Raw genomic sequence first — 21,155 nt, 5'->3', positions numbered from 1 at the left:
CTTGTAATTCGCTTATTAACCTAGGGTGACATATAGAAGGCTCTTGGATTTCTAAGCTGATTGGTCGGCGTCTAGCTTCTAATTCTGTTATCATTTCCAATCCATTCGGATATAAAGATTCTAATATTAAACTTTGAGGAGCTAAAAAGTATTGTTAAATTTAATACCTTAATACTGATTTAATAAATGAACATTGATACATGAATTCCGACGAAATGAAAATGTAAACTTTTATTAGAAGAAACTTACAACCAACATTGATTATGCAAGTGTTGACCGCTTCTCCAGCAAGATTCGTTGCCTTACACATATAATTACCTGAATCTTCTGCATACGTATACAAAATGTCAAGAGCAACATACCCAAACTCATGTGTTTTTCTAAAACGATGACCAATTTTAACTGGTTTTCCGTTAATAAACCTATATAATGAGAAATAATTAGTGTGCTTTGTATTTATTTTAATAGATCTGAATCTGTTTAGAAACCAAATGTACGTTACCAATCTATATACAAGTTAGTATCATTTATTGGTTCGATACGGCACTCCAAATGAGCTCGTTCTCCTTCTTGAAGTTCCAAATTATTCAAAGGAGATACAAACGCTGGTTTCTCATGTTTATCTTCTTTTTCCATAATCACTTTAGCTTTGGAATTTTCAAAAAGATGAATTTTTTCGAGTCGGCGAGCATCCATCGTACCATCATAAACACTTTGTTTATCTGTGAAAATTTTAGCGAAATAAATTTTATATTATTTTCTCAATTTGAATTTTCGAAAAATATCGTTTAAATATTTACCATCGATATTAATAATACAAGTAGTGGCTGCTTCACCAGCAGCATTTTTAGCTTTACACATATATGTGCCAGAATCTTCGGGAAATGCATACAGAATATGAAGCGCGATATATCCAAAATCACAAGTAGTTTTAAATCGGTGTCCAGAAGGAATTAACTTTCCATCTTTATACCATTTAATTGACATTTTTTCATCATTTACCGGGGATAACGTCGCTTCTAAACGAGCAGTTTCACCTTCGGGTAAATGCTCGATATTTTTCAATGATACCCCAAATTTAGGTTTTTCAGGCGCTATAGACTTTGTATCTCCAGGCCGTTTTTGAAATGAACCACCTTCGAGTTGTTCTATTTTCTTTAATGCTCCTTCATGCTTTGAATCGCTTATCACAGATATTCGAGCTAAAATTGTATATATCAGTCGTGGTGAGTAAATTAAATATAATTTTAAATAAAAAAACTGTTATTTTGATCATGAATCTAAGTTTACTCAAAACTTACGCTCTATATTAACTTCAATAGTACTTTCTGCTTGTCCAATATGGTTTGACGCTACGCAAGTGTAAACGCCAGAATCTTCAGTACGGACTGACAAAATATCGAGTGATGCAAAGCCAAAGTTATTTGCTGTTCTATATCTGTATCCAATTGGAAGGCGTTGGCCATTGTGAAACCATTCGACTTTTAAGTTATAATCAGGGTAGGGTTCGATGCAACATTCATAGTGTACGTTTTCGCCTTCTACTAAGTTTACAGGCCCATTAACTTCAACAGTAAATTTTGGTATTTCAGTGATTACTAATTCCACTTCATTATATTTTGAATGATTCCTTCTATCTTCCAAAGTTTGGAGTTTTGGTAAAACACCTTCATAACGAGACTCAGTTTGTAATGCTGCTTTCGCTGTATAAATAAAAGTATTGTAAAATATTTAGGAAATTATAAAGTCTTAGCGAACTTTAATAACATAATTGAATGAACCAATTTTGAGTTAAAAATTTACTTACGTCGAACAAACAAAGTTGCTGACGTGACAGCTTCACCAAGATCATTAATAGCTCTACACGTGTAAGTTCCAGCATCTTCTGGGTTAACGTATTTCATGTTTAAAGCTACGTAACCGAAGTCATGTACTGCCGTGATACGATTTGCTAAAATTTAGAACATATTTCAAGTATTTATAAAGCTATTTATATAGAAGATTATATATATCTGTAAAACTACATGCTGTACTTACATGCCGGAATCGGTACGCCATTACGTAGCCATTCAAGCTTTAAGTTGGAATAACCTACGGGAATGATTCGAGCTTCAAAAAGTACTCCATTATTTTCATTCGAATGTATATCTTTAATAGGTACTGTAAAAACTGGTGCTTGTGTAACGGTTTCTTTATTAACAGTTTTACGTGGACGACGAGGAATGTTTTCCAGTTCTTGTATTTTTTGTAAAGCTTCTTTATTTTGAGTTTCATTATTAATTGATGTTTTGGCTGAGAAAAAAAAAAATTTTAATATTGGTAGAAAGACAATTGATTTAATCTATTCTTACTTACAATCAACAATTACAGTTGCAGAGGTAATAGCCTCTCCATTTGCATTTTTAGCCTGACAAGTATACAATCCTGTATCTTCTGGATACGCACATATGATATCAAAAGTGACGGAGCCAAAATTATTCGCTTCAACGTAACGAGATCCAGTTTTAACAGGTGTATTGTTATGGAACCATTCTATATTCATAGTGGAATCTGAAACTGGAATCAATCTACATTCGAGATGCGCTCGTTGGCCTTCTGTGATTTGAACATTATTCAAAGAAGCTGTGAAAACAGGAGCTTGAGCAGTTATTTCATCGACACTTTCTACTGAATGATATTTCACTTTGTCTTCAAGATTAAGAATCTTTTCAAGCCCACTTTCATTGTGAGTATCAGATACTATATGATAGCTTGGATTGCAATGTAATGTACAATTCACCATATCTTCTCCAACCAAATTCACAGCTCTACATGTGTACGTACCCGAGTCCTCAACAATCAAATTTATGATATCTAGAGCAGCGTAGCCAAAATCATGCATTGGACGGAATCGATGTCCTGAAAATACATTTTTATTTGTTAAAAAGTAAAAATGAAAAATATGTACGTTATTTTCCTCATATATAACTAATTATTACCTATAGTGATCGGTTTGTTGTCTTTGTACCATTCTACTTTCAAATTCGAATCTGTAACTGGTTCTAATTTACATTCAAAATGAGCATTCTGCCCTTCGTTTAAATTTTCTTGATTTTTCGGATGAGTTATAAATTTAGGTTGGACGTTTACAAACTCATCGATAATATCAGGCCTCTTACATCTCCTTGCATCTTCTAAGTACTTAATATGTCTTAGAATTTCAGGATGCTGCGATTCCAGTACTAAATCCAAACCACCTTGCACTTTAACTGTGCATGAAGTTGCTGCTTCACCAAGTCGGTTACGTGCTTGACAAGTATAAATACCTGAATCTTCCGGATAGACTCCTAAAATATCAAGTCCCACATAATCGAAATCATTAGATGGTCTAAAACGGTACCCAGTTCTAATAGGTCTACCATTGATAAACCAATCTACTTTCATCGATGTATCACCAACAGGCTGTAAACGACATTCCAAGTGAACATTTGTTAATTCAACAGTTTCGATATTGCGAAGAGGCCGAGTAAATTGTGGAACTTGGTTGACAATTATTTCTTTTCGTTGATCTTCTTTACGTCTTGATAAGTTTTCAGGTAAATGCGAATGGGTAGCAGAAGGTTTGGATTGATTATTAACAATTTCATCTAAAATTTGACCAGTTTGAGGTGATATTTCAGTAAATTCTATATCATTGTTATCAAGTAGGTTATATTTATTAAAATCCAAAGGTTGAGCAAATGTTGACTTGCAATCTACAGTTACATTAAGTTGACGTTGAGATTTAACTAGTTCCATATCTTCAATACATTCAAACTTTCGATATGTATCAGAATCAATATTTTTCGTTTTAGAAGTAAATCGATCTGAAATGTTAAGAAAACGTACCTTAAATAAAAATATGTACATTATATGTTTACATCATGTTTATATTTACCGGAACTTAATGAGCGTGCTAACACAGGTTTAGAATGTATAGTTTCAGCAAATTCGTGTTGAAGTTCTGCCAATTTCATATTCCTAAGACTTTCAGTTTTTAAACAAACTCCAGGATGTATAGCTCTCATGTCTGGAATAGAAAGAGCTAAAATATAAATAATGTTGTATAAATAATGGTGGACGAAAAGTAAAAATGGATTCTTTAAAATAATGTCGACTTACAAGTAACAATCATATCAGTAGTTGAAAATATTTCTCCCAGATTATTTCGTGCTATGACAGTATATGTACCTACATCTTCCGATCGTACTTCATGAATATCGATAGCAGCATATCCAAAGGCATAGTACATTTGAATTCTATTAGCAGTAGGAATTGGTTTTCCATTATGCAGCCATTCAACTTTCATTGTTTTATCATTTTGTGGTTTAATACAAATTTCGAAATGGGCTCTCTGTCCTTCTCTTATTTCATGTGTTCTTTTTAACTCTCCTATAAATCTAGGAAATTCACTAATTTTTTCATTATCTTTAGTAAAGCATGTGTTACTTTCAAAGAGTTCAGTTGTCGGAATTTTTCTTAAATTTGAAAGATTGTCATTCTTTAAAAATGAGTTGGTGTGAACTACCTCAGGCTTGACCTTTTCATTATTTTTTGATACTTCATCAATTTTCAGATAACAGTGATTATCTGTATCCAAGTCTGTCGAATGTTCCGTATTTGCTAAGTAAAATAAATTATAAAGTACCAACATAAAATAAAATAAAATAAAGTAAAATACTACATATTTCAATGCTTATTACCCAGGACTTTTAAAAATGTTGAACTTGTAGCTTCCCCTAAACGATTGACAGCTCGAACAGAATAAAATCCAGAATCCTCTATCCGCAGGTTCATTATATTTAACGATACATAGCCAAAGTTGAAAATAGTGCTAATTCTGGAATCTAATGAAAAGCATAAATTTTAGAATTATAATATTTGATTGGAAAAGTAAATTAAAATAACTCTTACCAGCTGTAATTGGTTTTTTATATTTGTACCACATTACTCTCATTGTTTGATCACTTATAGGAGTTAGTTGAGCTTCAAAGTGAGCATTGCGACCTTCTTGCAATTCTCCTAATTCTTTGAGCATTCGAGTGAATATTGGCCGTTGAGAAGATAACTTCTCGAGATTTGTTGTTTGTTGTGAATTTGCAACTTTAAACTGAGAAATTTGTCGCTCATCGTTTACATTAGCAGAAACTTCATTTGATTCTGGAGAACATTTTTCTGAATTTGAGATTATTTCACGATGAAAACTCACAATTTCATAATCATCTGATGGTCTACACATAAAAAAATTAATCATTAAATTTTATGCGTAAATTATAAAAATAGTATTAATTCATGAAAACGAAAATCTAATACTAACATAAATTCTGATTTTTCTTTTGGCTGATGCGTAGGTTTTGAAGAACTCGTAATAGATTCTTTTAGTGACTTATTAATAAAGTGTTTTTCATTCACAGTAGATTCAGCTATATTAGGAGATGTAGATTCAAACCAATTTATATCGTCAACTGCCATCTCTTCAACATGTAGTTTTGAAGATTCATTATTTGAAGATATTTGCATTTTTGGATTAGTTGAAAATGGCATTTCACCCTTCGAACAAAAAATGTATCGATTAGCAAATTGATTTCAGCGTTCATTACAGTGTACTTTATTAATCAACCTTTTGCCCAGCAACCAGCGGTGTGAAAGTTTTAATATCTTGGGATAAGAGAAATACGGGTTCTATTTCTTGAATAACTTTTGAACTAAATATTTTTTTCAATTTCGGAGTAAAATTCTTTTCTTTTGTAATAGTATTAAGATTAAACTGACAAGACGATTCGCCAGTTTCATCACAAGCTCTACCTTCAACGATTTCATGATCCAATGGACCAACATTGCTTGTCAAAAGTGAACTATTATTTCTTTCGTCGACTAGAATTTCATGTGTTTCATCAATGACGATAGTATTATCATTAATATACCAGGTGGCCTCAGGAGATGGATAAGCGATTGTTTGACAATTAAATTTTGTCATTTCTCCTTCAATTACATTGCACGAGTCTACATTGGTATTAATTAATTTTGAAGGAAGTAGTTTTATATTTTGTGAATTTTTGAAAATATTCGGGCAAATTGCTTCAACTGAGTCTTTAGTAAATGGTATAGGCACATAATCAATTTGATCAGGTGATTCTACTGTTAGATAGGCAGAGCTAAGCGTTACCCCGTACTGATTCTCTAATACTAAAGTATAATATCCAATATCTTCTGGAACAACGTCATTGATTTTTAGTTGCAATTCTTGATCTGTACCTGTGATCTCGATGTGTTGCGATCCAATTAATCGCTGACCATTTTTCAACCAAGTTACCTATCGTAAAAAATTATTTATATAAGAATTTCAAATTGCTTAGATAAAATATTATCTGGTAAAATAAGTTGCTAAATGTAGTTCTTAATAATTTATAATAGAAAAACTTTAATAGAATTAAATTACCACTGGATTGGGATTACCAGATATCTTTGTAAAAAAGATACCATTGGAGCCTTTTAAAAATCTAGAGCATTTATGTTTTTGCAGAATTTTTGGTGGTTCAAATAATTCTGGACTTTCATTAGTTGTGGTATCGATTCCTGAATTAAATGTTCTTGCGTTAAATTTAGTGATTGATTCCCGGTAGTTTTTATTATGTAGAAGTTGGTTTTCAAATGCGACAATCTGATAAGAGAAATAAATTTAATGTATTAAACCTTTACAACTAACAAAAGAAATTAATTATTTCAAATTACTGGAAGAACCTTAAAGTTTTCAATCGTATCAAATGAAGATGATTTATATTGATACAGTTGATCAGAAATCTTTTGACTAGGGGGTACATATTCAGTTTTACCCTTTTCTGATAAAGGAAGTTGTTTGATACCATTTGGCATTGGTGAAACACAAATATTTTGATCTGCAATTAATAAATTGTGTTAAAGTATATTTGTTCTTTTTTATAATTCTGGAAAATGTTCGAATATATATCTTATATTATGTTTTCTAAATATGTATTAATTATGTCTTTAATTAAAAAACTTAATAAACAAATAAAACTAAATAACAGTAAAATGTTTTGTTAAAGGAATTTTTCACTAATATCTCACCATTATCTAAAGAATTTTGAAATGCGTATTTTAAAGGTGGCACACTATTCGAATCGTCATTAGAATTAACAGACGTATCAGTATCTGAAAACTCAAGACGTCGAGTTACATCATCGATGTCTCCTGATTCATGATATAATCTTTCATTGCTAAAACAATTAAGTTACATTTTAATCGCTATAAATCTTCAGTAAACAAGACTATATTAATTTTTTTTCCATATTTTTGAAATAAAATCTTAGAGTATTAAATTGAAAAAAGAATAAATGATTTTTCATTTATAAATAACCTTTAGCAAATCCATTTTACCTAAATTTCCAAAGTTCTGTTTTTTTAGAATTACTATTTTGGAAAAGACTAGTGCTTTTGATATGAATTTCCGGAGACAGGAAAAGATCCTTGAGAGCTACAAATCTTGACATTTTATCTAGGTAACATTTATTTTTCTGCTCATATTCTGTTGATGGTTCCAACATTTCTGTAATTCATATTTTCATATTTGGTGCAATAGTTTTATGAAAGAATTATAATATTCATTATATTTAATTAAAAAAAAATTTGTTACTCTAATTTAAAGACTGTGTTGTGATTTCCAATATTGTTTTGATTTATTTAATGTAATTAAAATATTTAATTTATGTGTAGTTGTGGACTAACAATCCGGTCGTTTTAAAAAAAAATGTTGAGAACTGATTATTCCAGGAAATTATTGAAAAGAAAAAAAAACTGGAAAAAACATGAAGATAGTTTCTTTTATCAAGTTATTATTAAAGAAATGTCCTTAGTTTTCATTTTATAGTAGAAAACATTATGTTCGTAAAGATGTTTTAAATTTAATTTGTAAATTATAATGACTGTGAAATGATAATAGTATTTGAAGTACTAGCATCTAAATATAACATGCAGTAAAAATACCATATAATACCATATTTTTAATAGTTTTTTCCATTTGTTTTAGAACCTACCTGCCTTTGAGAAATCGAAATGATTTCTATGTAAAAATAAATCATAGTAAAAAACGAGGAGCGTAACTATTGAGCGTGACAGAGAAAAGTTTTATTAAATATCGTTGAAACTTTTGGAGCTTGATATTTATAGACAATTTTAATTGAATTAAGATAACATAAATATTTTTATCTTAATTCAATAACTTTTCTTTGATTATGTAAGGACAATAAAAGGTAATAAAAGAAATATTGAAATAAGAATGCTATTACTGCAGAGAAAGCACATGTTTATTTACATAGATGTAATCCTGTGAAGTTCATAAATAATTTATATTATTCCTATTATGATAATTACATCATGAATAAATCAGAATTATAATGCAGTAGTAGCACGAAAGCTTGTAGTTATAGAATTATATTCATTCGTCTTAGTTTGTAGGATGATCATTTCATTAGCTAATCAATAGTATTTTTACATTTCATATCACATCTACATGTTGGATACAAATATTTATATTCCAATTAGTTTTCAACACTTAAATCGATTAAAACAGCTGTTATTAATAAATCAAAAATCTAATTTATCAAATTATCAATTTCCAATACTGTAAAATTTTGAAATTTATATTTTTGCTATGCGTATTCAGAAGTGTATTCTTTTCAACCGCAAAGTGATAAAAACTCACCCCAAAAATGGACTCGCGACAAGATACACAGAATTATGTTTATAAATATGAATGAAATGAAAATAATGACAGTGAGTAAGCTATTGACATGATTGAAAACATACTTGAAACAAAAACTTCTTCAAAAAGTAAAATTTGATTACAATCAAGAAAAATTATTGAAGGAATAAAGACTGATTAATTGAGAAATGTAATATGAAATTTTCAACTTCAAAATAATAAGTCTGCAATACCGTGAGGAACTTTTATTGGAGAAGAGTATAATAGAGCTAAATAATGTAATTATATTTAGAGAAATAAATATTGAAATTGAATAAATGTAAAGTTCAATTGATCGAGAGATATTATTATTTTATTGTTTTATTGATCGAATCTTATAATTAAATTGCATTTCTTCGTGACATAAATTATTTGATTTTGTTTACCGACGTTTTATCCAAATAGGAAAACAAACTAGTGTAAGCGTGGATGCCTTTGACTAGAAAATATTGCTTTCTCGCCTTCAATCAATAAAGAAAATGTTACTCATGGAAATGCTTAGGCGAAATTTATTGACTTGGCACTTATACTCTGTCGAGTTACATAATAAGCGTTTTTATGCTGCTAATTGATATATCTCCTCGTTATCAATTAATAACTTAATATCTGTTCAAAAATCTTTCTCCGCGATGCCTCTCAATGTTTGCTCTGTTTCATGAAAAAAATGAGAAAAAAAGTCTCCCTTCGAAATAAAAAATACAGAGCAAAAGTAAGAAATAAAATAATAAATTAATGTATCGTAAGCACGATGTTACATCGAAATAATGTGACTCTTTGGGAAGTCTTTTTTTACATTGGTTGTGACACATATTCCCATACATAACAATTATCACCACCACCATATTTGGTATGCATTTCATGTTTTAATTATAAGATGACACCTCCACCTCCAAATTGACGTGCATTAGTTAACCCCGTATATTGATCGTCTGTTACCTGGTACTTGCAAGCTCGCGGATGTCGCGGTTGAACCTAGGCTGTTTGTTGCTGTACAAGTATAGCTGCCAGCATCATCTGGAAATGTTGATAATTCATTTCGTTAGTAACTTGTACATTTAACTCTTCATTTTGATATAAACGGTGCTATTCAATACTAACCTGGCGTTGTTCGTGGTAAAGTGAGACGGCAAACGCCATTTCGATAGTACAGATCAGCATTGATTGAATTTTCAATTATCCTACCATCTTTCGACCATAGGATATTTGGTTGCGGTTCAGCTTGAACTATGCATTCAAATCGTGCAGTTTGACCACTGACTACAGCAATGTCTCTAAGTGGCTACGAAAATTGAATAAGTTATTCTGATATGAAAAATGTTATTATGATGCTAATAATTATTTGAAATTTTCAACAAATAAGAGTAATACATTACAATTACTATTATAGCATACCGTTATGAATAAAGGTGCCTTTTTTGGGATAATTTCTATGTATGGTTTGACAACTTCTGAGGCAACAGGAATTATTCTTTCACCATTGGTTCCTGACCATGGAGAACCTGAAACCGGAACCCAATAACTTTAGTATTCGAAATTTCATAAAGTTATGGCAGATTAAGGGTTTTTTGGAAGTAATGTAGGAATATTACATAAACTAATCGATTAAAAAGGTCTTGATTTAATAGACTTGAAAAAATACATATTATCGTCTCTGGAAATGCAAGTAACGTGCAATGGTTCCTCTGGTAATGAAAGATGACTATGATAAAAGTGTGTAATATGAATATACCTTTCTTTACCAGTGACATATCGAAGCAAAACAAATAAAAATGTATTTCATTTTATCAACTACGAAGAAATTGAGAAACAATTTATGTCTAATTGTATAATTTGTCTAATCACATGATAGGGGTGCAAAAAGCAGGTACATTGGATATAATGCGAGCGTGGCAGACATAAATAACACGGTAGGCCATTCAAGGTAGATGTGCTCAATAAACACATGATTGTTGATGTATAATGAATGAATTGATGGAAACATTATGTATTGAATGATTCAAAATATAAATTGATATCCACATATTCTCTAAAACATATATATAATCCATAAAGACTTCATAAATGCTGCATTTATTTTTATAAAATTAAATTTTTTATCGTTTCATTGTTCATATTCGCTATCATCAACATCGTTGGTGTTTGTTGAGCGGTACCTGGCGTCGAATTGACGTTACTGGGACCGCTTCCATAACGCGGGCTGAAGTTTGGCAAACTCGGGCTGAGTGAGGCTGGACTTGGTGAAGTTGGATCCCATCTTGGAGATGGTGAATTTGGTATTGATAGATTAGGAGGCGCGGACATCCGATTGCTAGTACTTTCATTTTTAACAATGGTGCGAACCTCCTCAGCCTCAGAGAACTCACTTTCGGAAGGAGGCTCCCATTTAACAGTTTTACTATACTTAGGAGCCGATTTACGAGGAAAAGTGTTGCAATAGTTTTGCGATGTAGATTTGGCGTAACCGTTCTCCTTATGAGTGAATTCGTGCACAATTGGTACATCAATGTCGCCAGGCTTACGCTGGCCCTTGTAACTTTGATTGCTGCTCGTTACAGTACGTTTGCCTTCACCGGGAAATACGATACCAAACTCGTAACCAAAATCGTACTTGAAGTAGATTAAGCCCGTGTCTGGATCGATGTGCTTTGTGCCTGAATTTGGGTCCGATGTATTTACTCATGTAATTTTTATGGTAGAAAAGTAGAGCAACAGCGAGCAAATTTGCGATTGAAATTTTGATTTTCAAACAAAACTGAAGTCAAATCATAACACGAAAATTGAAGAAATTTCGAAGAAAACCAAAAAGCATAAAAAATCAATTAATACTAAGTCAACATTGCTGACCTAAAAATAGTACTTTTATAAGGAAACTATACAAAATCGAAACATTGTCAGCTTTCGAAAATAATGGAGTAATTAACAGTTGTACAATTTGTATCGCAAAAAAGCTTAAATTCAAATAATTAATCTATATTTATAATTGCAGTGCAGGCGTAAGAACATATCGTGATTACCATACTGCGCGACCCTGGATTCTTCCCTATACGTTCTGGGTTCATCCCCAGCAACAGTGGTGCTGCCGGTATCCCTTGATGATTGTTTGAGAATAGGTTTGCTTCGACTCTTTAAATCAGACTGAATTTCGCTAGCGAATTTCTCTGTTTTCGATTTGAAGCTGCTGGTCATGTCACTTATGTGCTTCGAGGCTATGTCTGCGAATAGTACCATTAGCAACTTATCAGTATCTTTTCCTCGAGATTCAATCAAAATTCTTTTGCTTTGGTGTTTGTTAAATTCAAAAATTCTTGTGATTATTATTTTCAAAAAATAAATGTATTGTGGTTAATTAAAGTTCGCGGAGGATCAGCGTAATGTTACAGCCGCGGTAGAATAGAAGCAGTCAAAAATCTTCAGATTAGCCTTACGATTGGCGGTTTTCTTGAATTCATGTCCTGGTGCATATGCAAACTCTGGTGGTGATCCTGGCTTGAGATTGTAGTCGTCAGCTTGAGAATGTCGACTTCTAGACGATTCTATACGACTGTAATACCTTTCACTCTCGGATTTTTCAGCTTCAGATTCACTAGGCGGCATAGTGATTATAGGCGACCTGGTTATATGCGGTTTCGGAGGTTGAACTTTGCGATATTGTGGTTCTTCGCTTTCACTTTCACTAGGTGCCCATTTGGCTCTAATTCTTCTACTATCCGCGTCGCTTTCGTACTCAGATTCACGGAAATGTCCCTGTACAAATTTCGTGGGAGTTGGTACTTTATAAGAACTTCTCTTATGTTGCTGCTGCTGTTGTTGATATTGTTGTTGCTGTTGTTGTTGTTTATATGTTTGTTGCTGCTGTTGTTGATATTGTTTTTGCTGCTGCTGTTGTTGATATTGTTGTTGCTGCTGTTGCTGTTGATATTGTTGTTGCTTTTGTTGTTGTTGCTGCTTTTGTTGTGGTACATGAAATTGCTGTTTATACATTTCATGCTGCGTTTGGTTCTCTCCAAATTTAATTACTCGACTGGTCTGTTCGACCGTCACTATTCTCCTTGTATTTTCCGTCGATTCGTCCATGCGAACAGTCTTTTTCATTTCTGTGCCAACTGCATTATGATATGGCATTCCACTCTGTCCCTCATAATAGGATTGTCGAGGTGGAGCGTATGCTATTTCTGGTGGAGAACCAGGAAGTAGTACCGATTTGGGTCTAGGTCTGTCTGCTTTCGTCGACTTGTCTCTCATGATGACGGTCTCCTTCTTCGTTTCGCCAAACGACAAAGGAGCTGCTGTCGTTGGGGTTCCTATTTTTAACAGAGTGGTTTTGCTGACGAATGATAGATGATGTTTGATGCGTGAAATAGAAAAGAAAAGGTGCAAAAGAGATCCGAAGGCAATGTTGTTGTTATGAGCATAAGTTGTAGAAGTGAAGTCACAATTAAGAAATTTAGAATAAAAATGCAAAATCCAATCGACAAACAGAGTTAATTATACCTGTTTTTACAGAATCACCCAAAGTAAGTTATCGAAAGATAGAAGCTGTAAGGGAAAGAAGCAAGAAGCATTTCGAAGCAAGATTAGGTATGCACAAGCTATTGAATGCATTCACATATTTCCAGAGTATTTAGTGCTCATATAAGCTAGAAAAGAAATTTTTGAGTAAATAGCGTCAGACCAACACGGAAAATGTCCCAATTTTTGTCAAATATGTTTATTTTATTGTTTTTTCTTATATTATACTTCAACAAGGTTATTTTTTATGCACTTCTTATATGGATTACAAAAATAGAGATCCATTATAATAAGTAATCTAAGTTCTGCTGTATAAATGAAACAGGATTTTATTGCATTTATAAATTTGCTGGGACATTAACCTTAGAAAAAAAAATAGCGTTTGGTGCGAGATTTGAACGAACCTGAGCTAGAAAAGGATGATTTCATTGATTTTATTGTTGATGATGATGATTTTGTATCCGAAATAGTCTGAGCAGATGATTGAGCAGATGATAAAAATGGTGATTGGATCGATGTTTGTGGTTTCCAGGATGATGATATCCTACTATTATCAAAGTCACTTTCATAATCACTTTCACGGAACTCACCCTTTGAGAATCTCGACTGCGTTTGCGACACATGTGATGTTTCCTGAAAATGGTAAAAGACAAGTGTAAAAACTATGATCATAAAGTCTTGCAAAAAAAATATATAGCAAAAACATCAAGTACTGGAAAATATCTTTAGTTAGCATATTTCTAAAAATAAAACAATAATGTCCAATCACAGCAATCTATGAACTAAAACATCTGCTTATACGTTGGCTATTGGAAATAAATAAAACATAGAGTTAAAAAATTTTAGCGTCACAGTTATAATATTATAGGCGATATAGGCACAAAACATCAATGCAAAGCTGACACACGATGCTGCACTCGATCGAACCTTTGCAGGAGCTGGCCTGAATCGTGATGCAGGTGATTTCTCGGTTATCTTCTCTACAAACGATGAACGTTGCATTTCAGTTTTGGGTATACTGGAATAGGATTGGGTTTGTGAAAATGAGGAAGAGGTGTTGTCTTTTTTATCCAGACTACTGCTGTAACTTTTACTTTCCATAAAGCTCGATCTAGTTTCGGAGAACGAAGAACATGATTCTGAAAATTGTTTGCGTTGCTGCATGTGAAGTGGCTCATCGGTGTCAGCCATATATCCACTTTCTTTTTGGAAGGTTTTTGTCTGAAATTTTGGTGACACTGGTTTCAATGGTTTAGTAGCTGGTTTAGTAGGTTGAACATAAACCGGAGGAGAGCCAGGTTTAGGTAACGTTCCATATTGCTGACTCTGATATGATCTGGAATCTTTTTCAGAGTATACTGAAGATATTTTTTTCGATTCAGTCAGATCTGGAGTTACAGTTGGTCTTGGTGGACCTGTAAGATTTGTTGATGGCACCTCAAAACTTGAAGGTGGTAGAGGTTCCGGTTCTGTAGATTTAGCCCTGTAACATGGCTTAGTAACAGGAGCTTGAACATGCCTATATCCCGCCTTGTGAGCATTATCAAGTTCAGATTCGTAATCACTTTCGCTGTAAAATGAGCTTTTTGAGTATTTTTTTGTGGTTGACTGAGGCTGACGTGGTGGACTAACTTTGTAATCTTTAGTTATATATTCTTCAGTCTTCTTTGAAAATATGGGTAGTGCTGCAGATTTTGCTACACAGTGAGGAACATGTGCTGGCTTTTGATCTGACGATTTATGACATATTTTTTCTATTGTCTCAACCTTTTGCTCTTGTGTATATGGACTAGGAGCATAACCCATTTCTGGAGGTGACCCTGGTTTCAATGGTGACGCAGCAGCTGTATGATACATTTTGACTACAGGTTTTGAGAAATCTGATACACTCTTGACTAGTCTAGGAGCTTTTAAGTCAGTATCTTTAGAATCAGGCCACGGTCTAGATGTTTGCTTCCTACTTGATTCGTACTTCTTTTCCGTTGTTTCGGACTTATGCACATCGCATTCTGCGGTATATTTCTCTGTTACGGACTTTTCTTCAATCGTATTTATAGTATGGCCTACTTTGGTTGTTTCAGCTTTATAAATTATTGGTTTAGGTTTTGGTGGTGAAGGTGGTGGTTCGTACTTATTTTCGGTAACATTTATTTCTTTCGAACCAAAAGATTTTTTTTCTAAAGAACTTGATGATTCAATAGTAGTCTGAGTCATGCGGTATTCTGGCTTCATATCTATTTCTTGTTTCGACTGTGTTGAAGATACTCTATAATCTCGATCAGGTAGGGTCCATTCTTTCTTATCAGAATATGTTGTTGAAATATTACGTTGGTCTAAATTTTCATTCTTATTTAGCTCAAATGGTGGTGGGATCGATAAAGGACGAGTTGGCGATTTTTCTTGTGGTATTGATTGAATTTTTGGTGGTGCAGTTGGAAATATCTTGACCCCTCCAATGGGTGCTTCAATTGGAGATTTGCTATTTTCAAAAGATTCTTGTAACTGCTTAGCCTTGAATGAAACATCCTGACGACATTTCAATCCTTCATCTGGTTTAGGTGCATAACCAATTTCAGGAGGCGGTTCAGGTACCAAATTGAAACCTTTCAACATAGCTTCAGCACTTTCTGATTGTGCCGCTAACTTTGAAATTGTCAATGTACCATGAATGGGCGATCCTGATGCAGTTACATCTTCAAGTATTGTACGAGTGCATGATAAAGGAGCCAATTTGTGCTCTTCATATGGAAAGTCGAATAAGGTATTATCTACGCCACGAGTAATCGATGAACATTTTTCAAACTTGTTGAAAATGTCTTGCACAACTTTTTTACCAGCTGCTATATCAGGTTTTGGAACTTCACGAGCTGCTTCTTCAAATTTGGTTGAACGTTCATAATTTTTAGTCAATTGATTGACTCGAACGTCACATCCAGGACCTGTACCATCGTCTTCATCGGTCAATTTAATCATATCTTTCGGTCCTTTTAAAATATCATCACTTCCTTTCGACATAGATTCGAAGAAATGAAGTGCATCCTTTTTAGCCATAGTTGACGTTTCTATATTTTCATTTTCAGTCACTTCAGTCGTTTGATCAACGACATCTTGACCTCCAATAGTTGTTTGAGTAGTTTCGATTTTTTCTTCTCGTGATGATGCATCGAAAGGTGCCGGTTTGTGTTCAAGTTTCATATGGAACTTTTGCTCTGATTTCGTTTCGCTTTTATGAGATTCGATTGAAGAAGATATCATTTCGGTACGAGATGCTTTCTGAACTTCTTCAGTAGTTTCTGATTTAATGGTTCGGATCGTAGAGGATGCGGATGTAGGAGGGAAAGGAGTTTTAATTGCAGCACTTGGCTGAATCATCGTCGTCGTTATTTGTTCCGTAGTAAGATTTGCGCCAGGTATATCGGTAGGCTGGCCGCAACAAGGCTATTATTCGAATAATAAAAGTGGTTTTTAAATTATTATCAATAAATATTACATATAAATTTTTATTAGAAAGGAAAACGTATTAATAATCGTAATAGAGAATGGTTGCTTACTTTTCTAGCATTTTTATCTTGAATATTTTCGTAAACCAGAGTCTTGTGCATTTCTACCATTGTATCTGGCGTTGGTTCAAATACTGCAAAGTCAGCAATACTTTGTGCTTCTCCACCAGCATTTGAAGCTCGAACCATGTACTTTCCTGCATGCTCTTTTTCCGCTGAAAAGTAAATATTTTACTGAAAATTTGAATTTCTTCACTATAACTTTATTTTCGACAAAATCTTACCTTTATCAATAAGCAAATAATATGAATTCGCTTGCTTTTTCATCGTGTATTCTGGCTCAATAATCGGTTCGTCGTCTTTGTACCATGTCACTTCAGGTGTAGGTGTTCCGGTAATTTCAACCTCCATAATTACTCTATCACCTTTTTTGACTACTTGTGCTTGAAGTCTTCTTCCGAATACAGGAGGAAAGATAGTTTCTATTTAAAGCATTCGAGTTTAATTAGTTGGTTAATAAATTTCTTAACGAATTAAGTAGAGAAAAGTGAGTAATTACTTTTTACGACTAGATCAGCTGTACTACTTGAACTTCCCACATCGTTTCTTGCTGTGCACGTATACCGACCAGCATCCTTAACCTTGACATCTTTTATTTCCAATTTTACATGGTTGTGGTCATAGCTAATTTTAATTCCATTGTACGATTGCACTTCCTGTCCATTTTTTGTCCATGTGATTGTCGGAAGTGGAAAACCTATAGTTTAGAAATATAAATATTATATATTTTATAATAAAAATATGTTTAGTTACATAAAACCGAAATGAAAAAGCACCATCTACGATTCCTTCTAGTACGATGTCAGCTCCTTGGTCGACGATCATTCCGGTGACAGGTGAAACGAAACGAGGCGCCGTTTGTTTTCTACAAGGCTTTTGAACTTGAACTTGATGCATACGTTCTTTTTGCCTCGTGCCTCCCGTGTCTTGGGTAACAATAACCGTCTTTTCTTGGCGAATTTCGTCAGGTGATTCTTGCACAATCTGTTCAACCTCTTCAATTTTTTGTGACTATAATGAAATGATGATTTTTAATATTCCAAAATTCCATTTACGTAGATAGATGAATTAGATTTAGTAGATAGATAGATTAGATGAATTATGCATATCAATGTTGAAGGATGAAGTTTTTACGATAAAGTACAAATATTTGCTTTTGTTTATAGTAAAGTCTCTTCAATGTAATCTTTTCAATTTTTACAATACAATTTACTATTGTAATGTAGAAATTACTGTTCTGATTTATATTTGATTGGCAAAAAGTGATAGTAGTTTAGCAACGTCAAGTAATGGTATTTTTCTTCTGACTAGTGCAGGGCACCAGGCAAGAGAGAAAACTCACTAGCAAAATAATATTGAAAAAAGCTTTTAAAAGCTAAATTAAACGAAATTGATAAAGATCAAATACCATATTATTAAATGTATAGCTTTTGGATATTTTTTAGTATACGTTCAAGCATGACAAATTTCTGAATTACATGCGCATTTAGAGATTTCTTGATTCCGTTATTAGTTTACATTTTTGCTTTCAATTAATCGCTATCTAATTATTTCATTAAATATATTTAAAATCACTACTAAAAAGAAGAATGATCAGTTACTTGAACAACAGGTGGTGCTCCATTATGAGTGCTCGACTGCTCGTGACTTTGAGATATTTTCTTCAAACACACACTGGTAGGTGGCTGATGAGCAGCTGGGCAGCTGGATAAAGTTGAGGAGCTGGTGGATGTGACGTATTCCTTTTTCATGGTGGTGTGCATGGTGGACGATTCGACGATTGACGAGGACGTTTTTGTGGTGGTAGTCGATTGGTTACTATCTCCAGGCCCTTCACCACCCGTCCTCTCGCTCACGAAGAACTTGTCGTTACTGCTTGACGCCTGCATTGTCGTTGCTTCGCTATTCGGTATCTCAATTAGCCCCTCCTCCGCTTTGACCCCTCCACCTGCAACAAATTAATGATCAATCGATCGCTGATTTGGCAATCAATTTTTCAGAGGGGAAGGCAACTTTTTGGCACCCTCAAGCCTATACTATCTCAAGGTGTGTAGGCGTATTATCCTCGTTAGCAATAATAGAATGAAAAAAAATATATCTCATGTAAATTTAATATTTAGATTACTTTGATTCACTAAACTATTAATCGCTAGGGTATGCACTAGGCTTCATTGTATCCGGTTGTAGTTCATTTGACAATTAGATGTTTATTATAAATTTATATATCGGTTAAGCAAGCAAAGTGCGATAATTGATAATGTCTCGCAGGAGGTTAACGTTATTGATTTTGTTTTAGTGTATAGTATATCTTATTATTTATTATTGAATATAGATACAGCATAGTGCAGTAGGTTATTGTATTCCACTTGCTTTTTAGAATTATTATACATTTTTCGTACAAAGTACATGTAAATTTGAAACGAATTTTATTATTTGGAAAATCATTATTTTATTTATTGATATATCAATTATATGAGTTACAAAGTCTATTTAACAAATATTTGTGGTAATACGTGGAAAAACACGATATATTTATAAAAAAAACATTTACCAATATAAAGTATATTATTAAGTGGAAATTGATAATGTATATTTTAAATTGTTTACTAGAATCATTTAAGATTTTAATTTATTCAATTATCGAACAACTGAAAAATTAATTATTCAGTAGGATTTGATAATTTCGAATTCAAAAAAATGTTATATTATCTTTGAAATATCGTATTGATCAATAACAAGTAAAATATTCTATATAAAAATCATCATAATTTCTTCAAGTAAACACTAATAGTAGAAAATATTACATAAAAAAGGATTTAACTAGTAATTACGAGAAAATATTTTCATACTTTGATTTAACCATATCAGTTAAGTATTTTTTTTTATTTAAACAATTTTATCCGAAGAATGTGTTACTTTAAAAAATGTGATCCCGATATATATGAATTAGCTCCAATATTTAGTGAAAATTCTGTTTTTGCTGACAACATTCCTAAGTATAGTTTAGCCACATAAATACATGTATACATTTTTTTTTCTTCGAAACGCAAGTTTTAGACGAAAAGATAAAATCAAACATAAATCCTGACAACTTCGTTTTTGTCTCATCTTCTTAAACGTCTTGTACGTTCCTACGTTCCTCCTCCTTTTTTTAGCTAGCCGCGTTGACAGAGCGATTGTCTGTCAGTCAGTAGAGAGGCGCGAAAAATCATATAGGATACATGCGCTTCACTCTATTCGTATGTGCGCACGCGGAAAGTGCTGCTGCCGTGTCAGTCTTGCACAGCTTCCTTGAGTCGAGAGGCGGCGACGCCAAAATAGACGGCCTGATTCATTGAGTGACGAGAGCTAGATCACATTTGCTATTGTACACTTTTATTGATATGATTCTATAGTTTTTTGAACTATTTTTTTCAACTTTGGTTCATTAATCTTAAAGTTTGTTTGTATGTCGAAGGTTACGGGTTGATCAATATATAGTTTTAGTCGTTTACAAACGTCAATTAGTGTTGCTATTTAATAACAGTTTAGGTTTTTTTCTTATCAAATATCGAATCACTATCAAAGCATAAATTCAGTTGGTATTTCAATTAAATTTTCTTATTTATAAATGCTACATTAACAATCTAACTGAAGGAATCTTATTATTACGCATTATCAATGTCCTCGATTTATGTTTTCGATTCTCCATTCTTGATTTATCATTCATCTTCTAACAAAAAGTATAACTTCTGGTTACAAATGGAGTATTCATAAGAATTTGTAGTACTTCTATTGAAGATAAACAACTAAATTTTTGTTACTAACTGCAGAAAATTTAATTGCGTCCGAAATATTTTTTCTTATTTTTTGTTACGTATAAAATTTAATTATATTTTAGTATATACGTCGTTTAGAAACTCCCAATGACATAAATATATTATTTTCAAATTCCCTAAAATACTATCGTAATTTTATTATAGCGTAAATTTTTTTAACAGGGAGTATATTCTTCGAACTGCCTGTGAACTTCTCCATTTAAGAAATTGCCATTATAATATGTAAATGACCTTAATTTTTACACACAAGTTGAGCCCAAACATTAAACTTCCCAAGATCCAGTTGTTCACATTATCGCGATTCATAGATGTGAAATTAATCCCATCGTATCCCGGTACACAGTTGTGAAAATCGAATTTATGTTGAATTTATACATAAATCTCGTGTAAATTATTGCTGGGAAGTAATATTTTGTCCTGTACATGTAAACGAATCTAAAAGTATACATTCTTGATAAAGAAAATGACATGAAACGGATAGAAGAGTACACA

The 21,155-nt window shown here is 32.8% G+C and overlaps 1 protein-coding gene across 1 annotated transcript in view; it reads right to left on the bottom strand.

Annotated features, from left to right (window-relative positions):
- The window catches only part of LOC131673499 (titin-like), a 76,990-nt gene that overhangs the window by 11,214 nt on the left and 44,621 nt on the right, over positions 1–21,155 (bottom strand). Inside the window, 34 exon segments of the mRNA XM_058951519.1 lie at positions 2–141; positions 250–422; positions 503–722; positions 801–1,202; positions 1,302–1,703; positions 1,808–1,951; positions 2,038–2,292; positions 2,356–2,898; positions 2,979–3,845; positions 3,917–4,063; positions 4,141–4,641; positions 4,722–4,865; positions 4,933–5,249; positions 5,336–5,568; positions 5,639–5,676; positions 5,791–6,331; positions 6,458–6,679; positions 6,751–6,914; positions 7,105–7,253; positions 7,414–7,582; positions 9,713–9,790; positions 9,875–10,055; positions 10,169–10,275; positions 10,930–11,427; positions 11,791–11,988; positions 12,202–13,077; positions 13,690–13,918; positions 14,213–16,708; positions 16,837–17,000; positions 17,070–17,267; positions 17,345–17,542; positions 17,622–17,856; positions 18,447–18,793; positions 19,964–19,990. Coding sequence (XP_058807502.1) covers positions 2–141; positions 250–422; positions 503–722; positions 801–1,202; positions 1,302–1,703; positions 1,808–1,951; positions 2,038–2,292; positions 2,356–2,898; positions 2,979–3,845; positions 3,917–4,063; positions 4,141–4,641; positions 4,722–4,865; positions 4,933–5,249; positions 5,336–5,568; positions 5,639–5,676; positions 5,791–6,331; positions 6,458–6,679; positions 6,751–6,914; positions 7,105–7,253; positions 7,414–7,582; positions 9,713–9,790; positions 9,875–10,055; positions 10,169–10,275; positions 10,930–11,427; positions 11,791–11,988; positions 12,202–13,077; positions 13,690–13,918; positions 14,213–16,708; positions 16,837–17,000; positions 17,070–17,267; positions 17,345–17,542; positions 17,622–17,856; positions 18,447–18,793; positions 19,964–19,990 — 11,603 coding nt within the window.

The sequence above is a fragment of the Phymastichus coffea genome, unplaced genomic scaffold (assembly GCF_024137745.1).
Source record: "Phymastichus coffea isolate CEN01 unplaced genomic scaffold, Cenicafe_Pcof_1.1 PCOF00180, whole genome shotgun sequence".
Lineage (NCBI taxonomy): Eukaryota > Metazoa > Arthropoda > Insecta > Hymenoptera > Eulophidae > Phymastichus > Phymastichus coffea.
The sequence above is the reverse complement of the archived record's forward strand: the minus strand, read 5'-3'. Positions and strand labels throughout refer to the sequence as shown.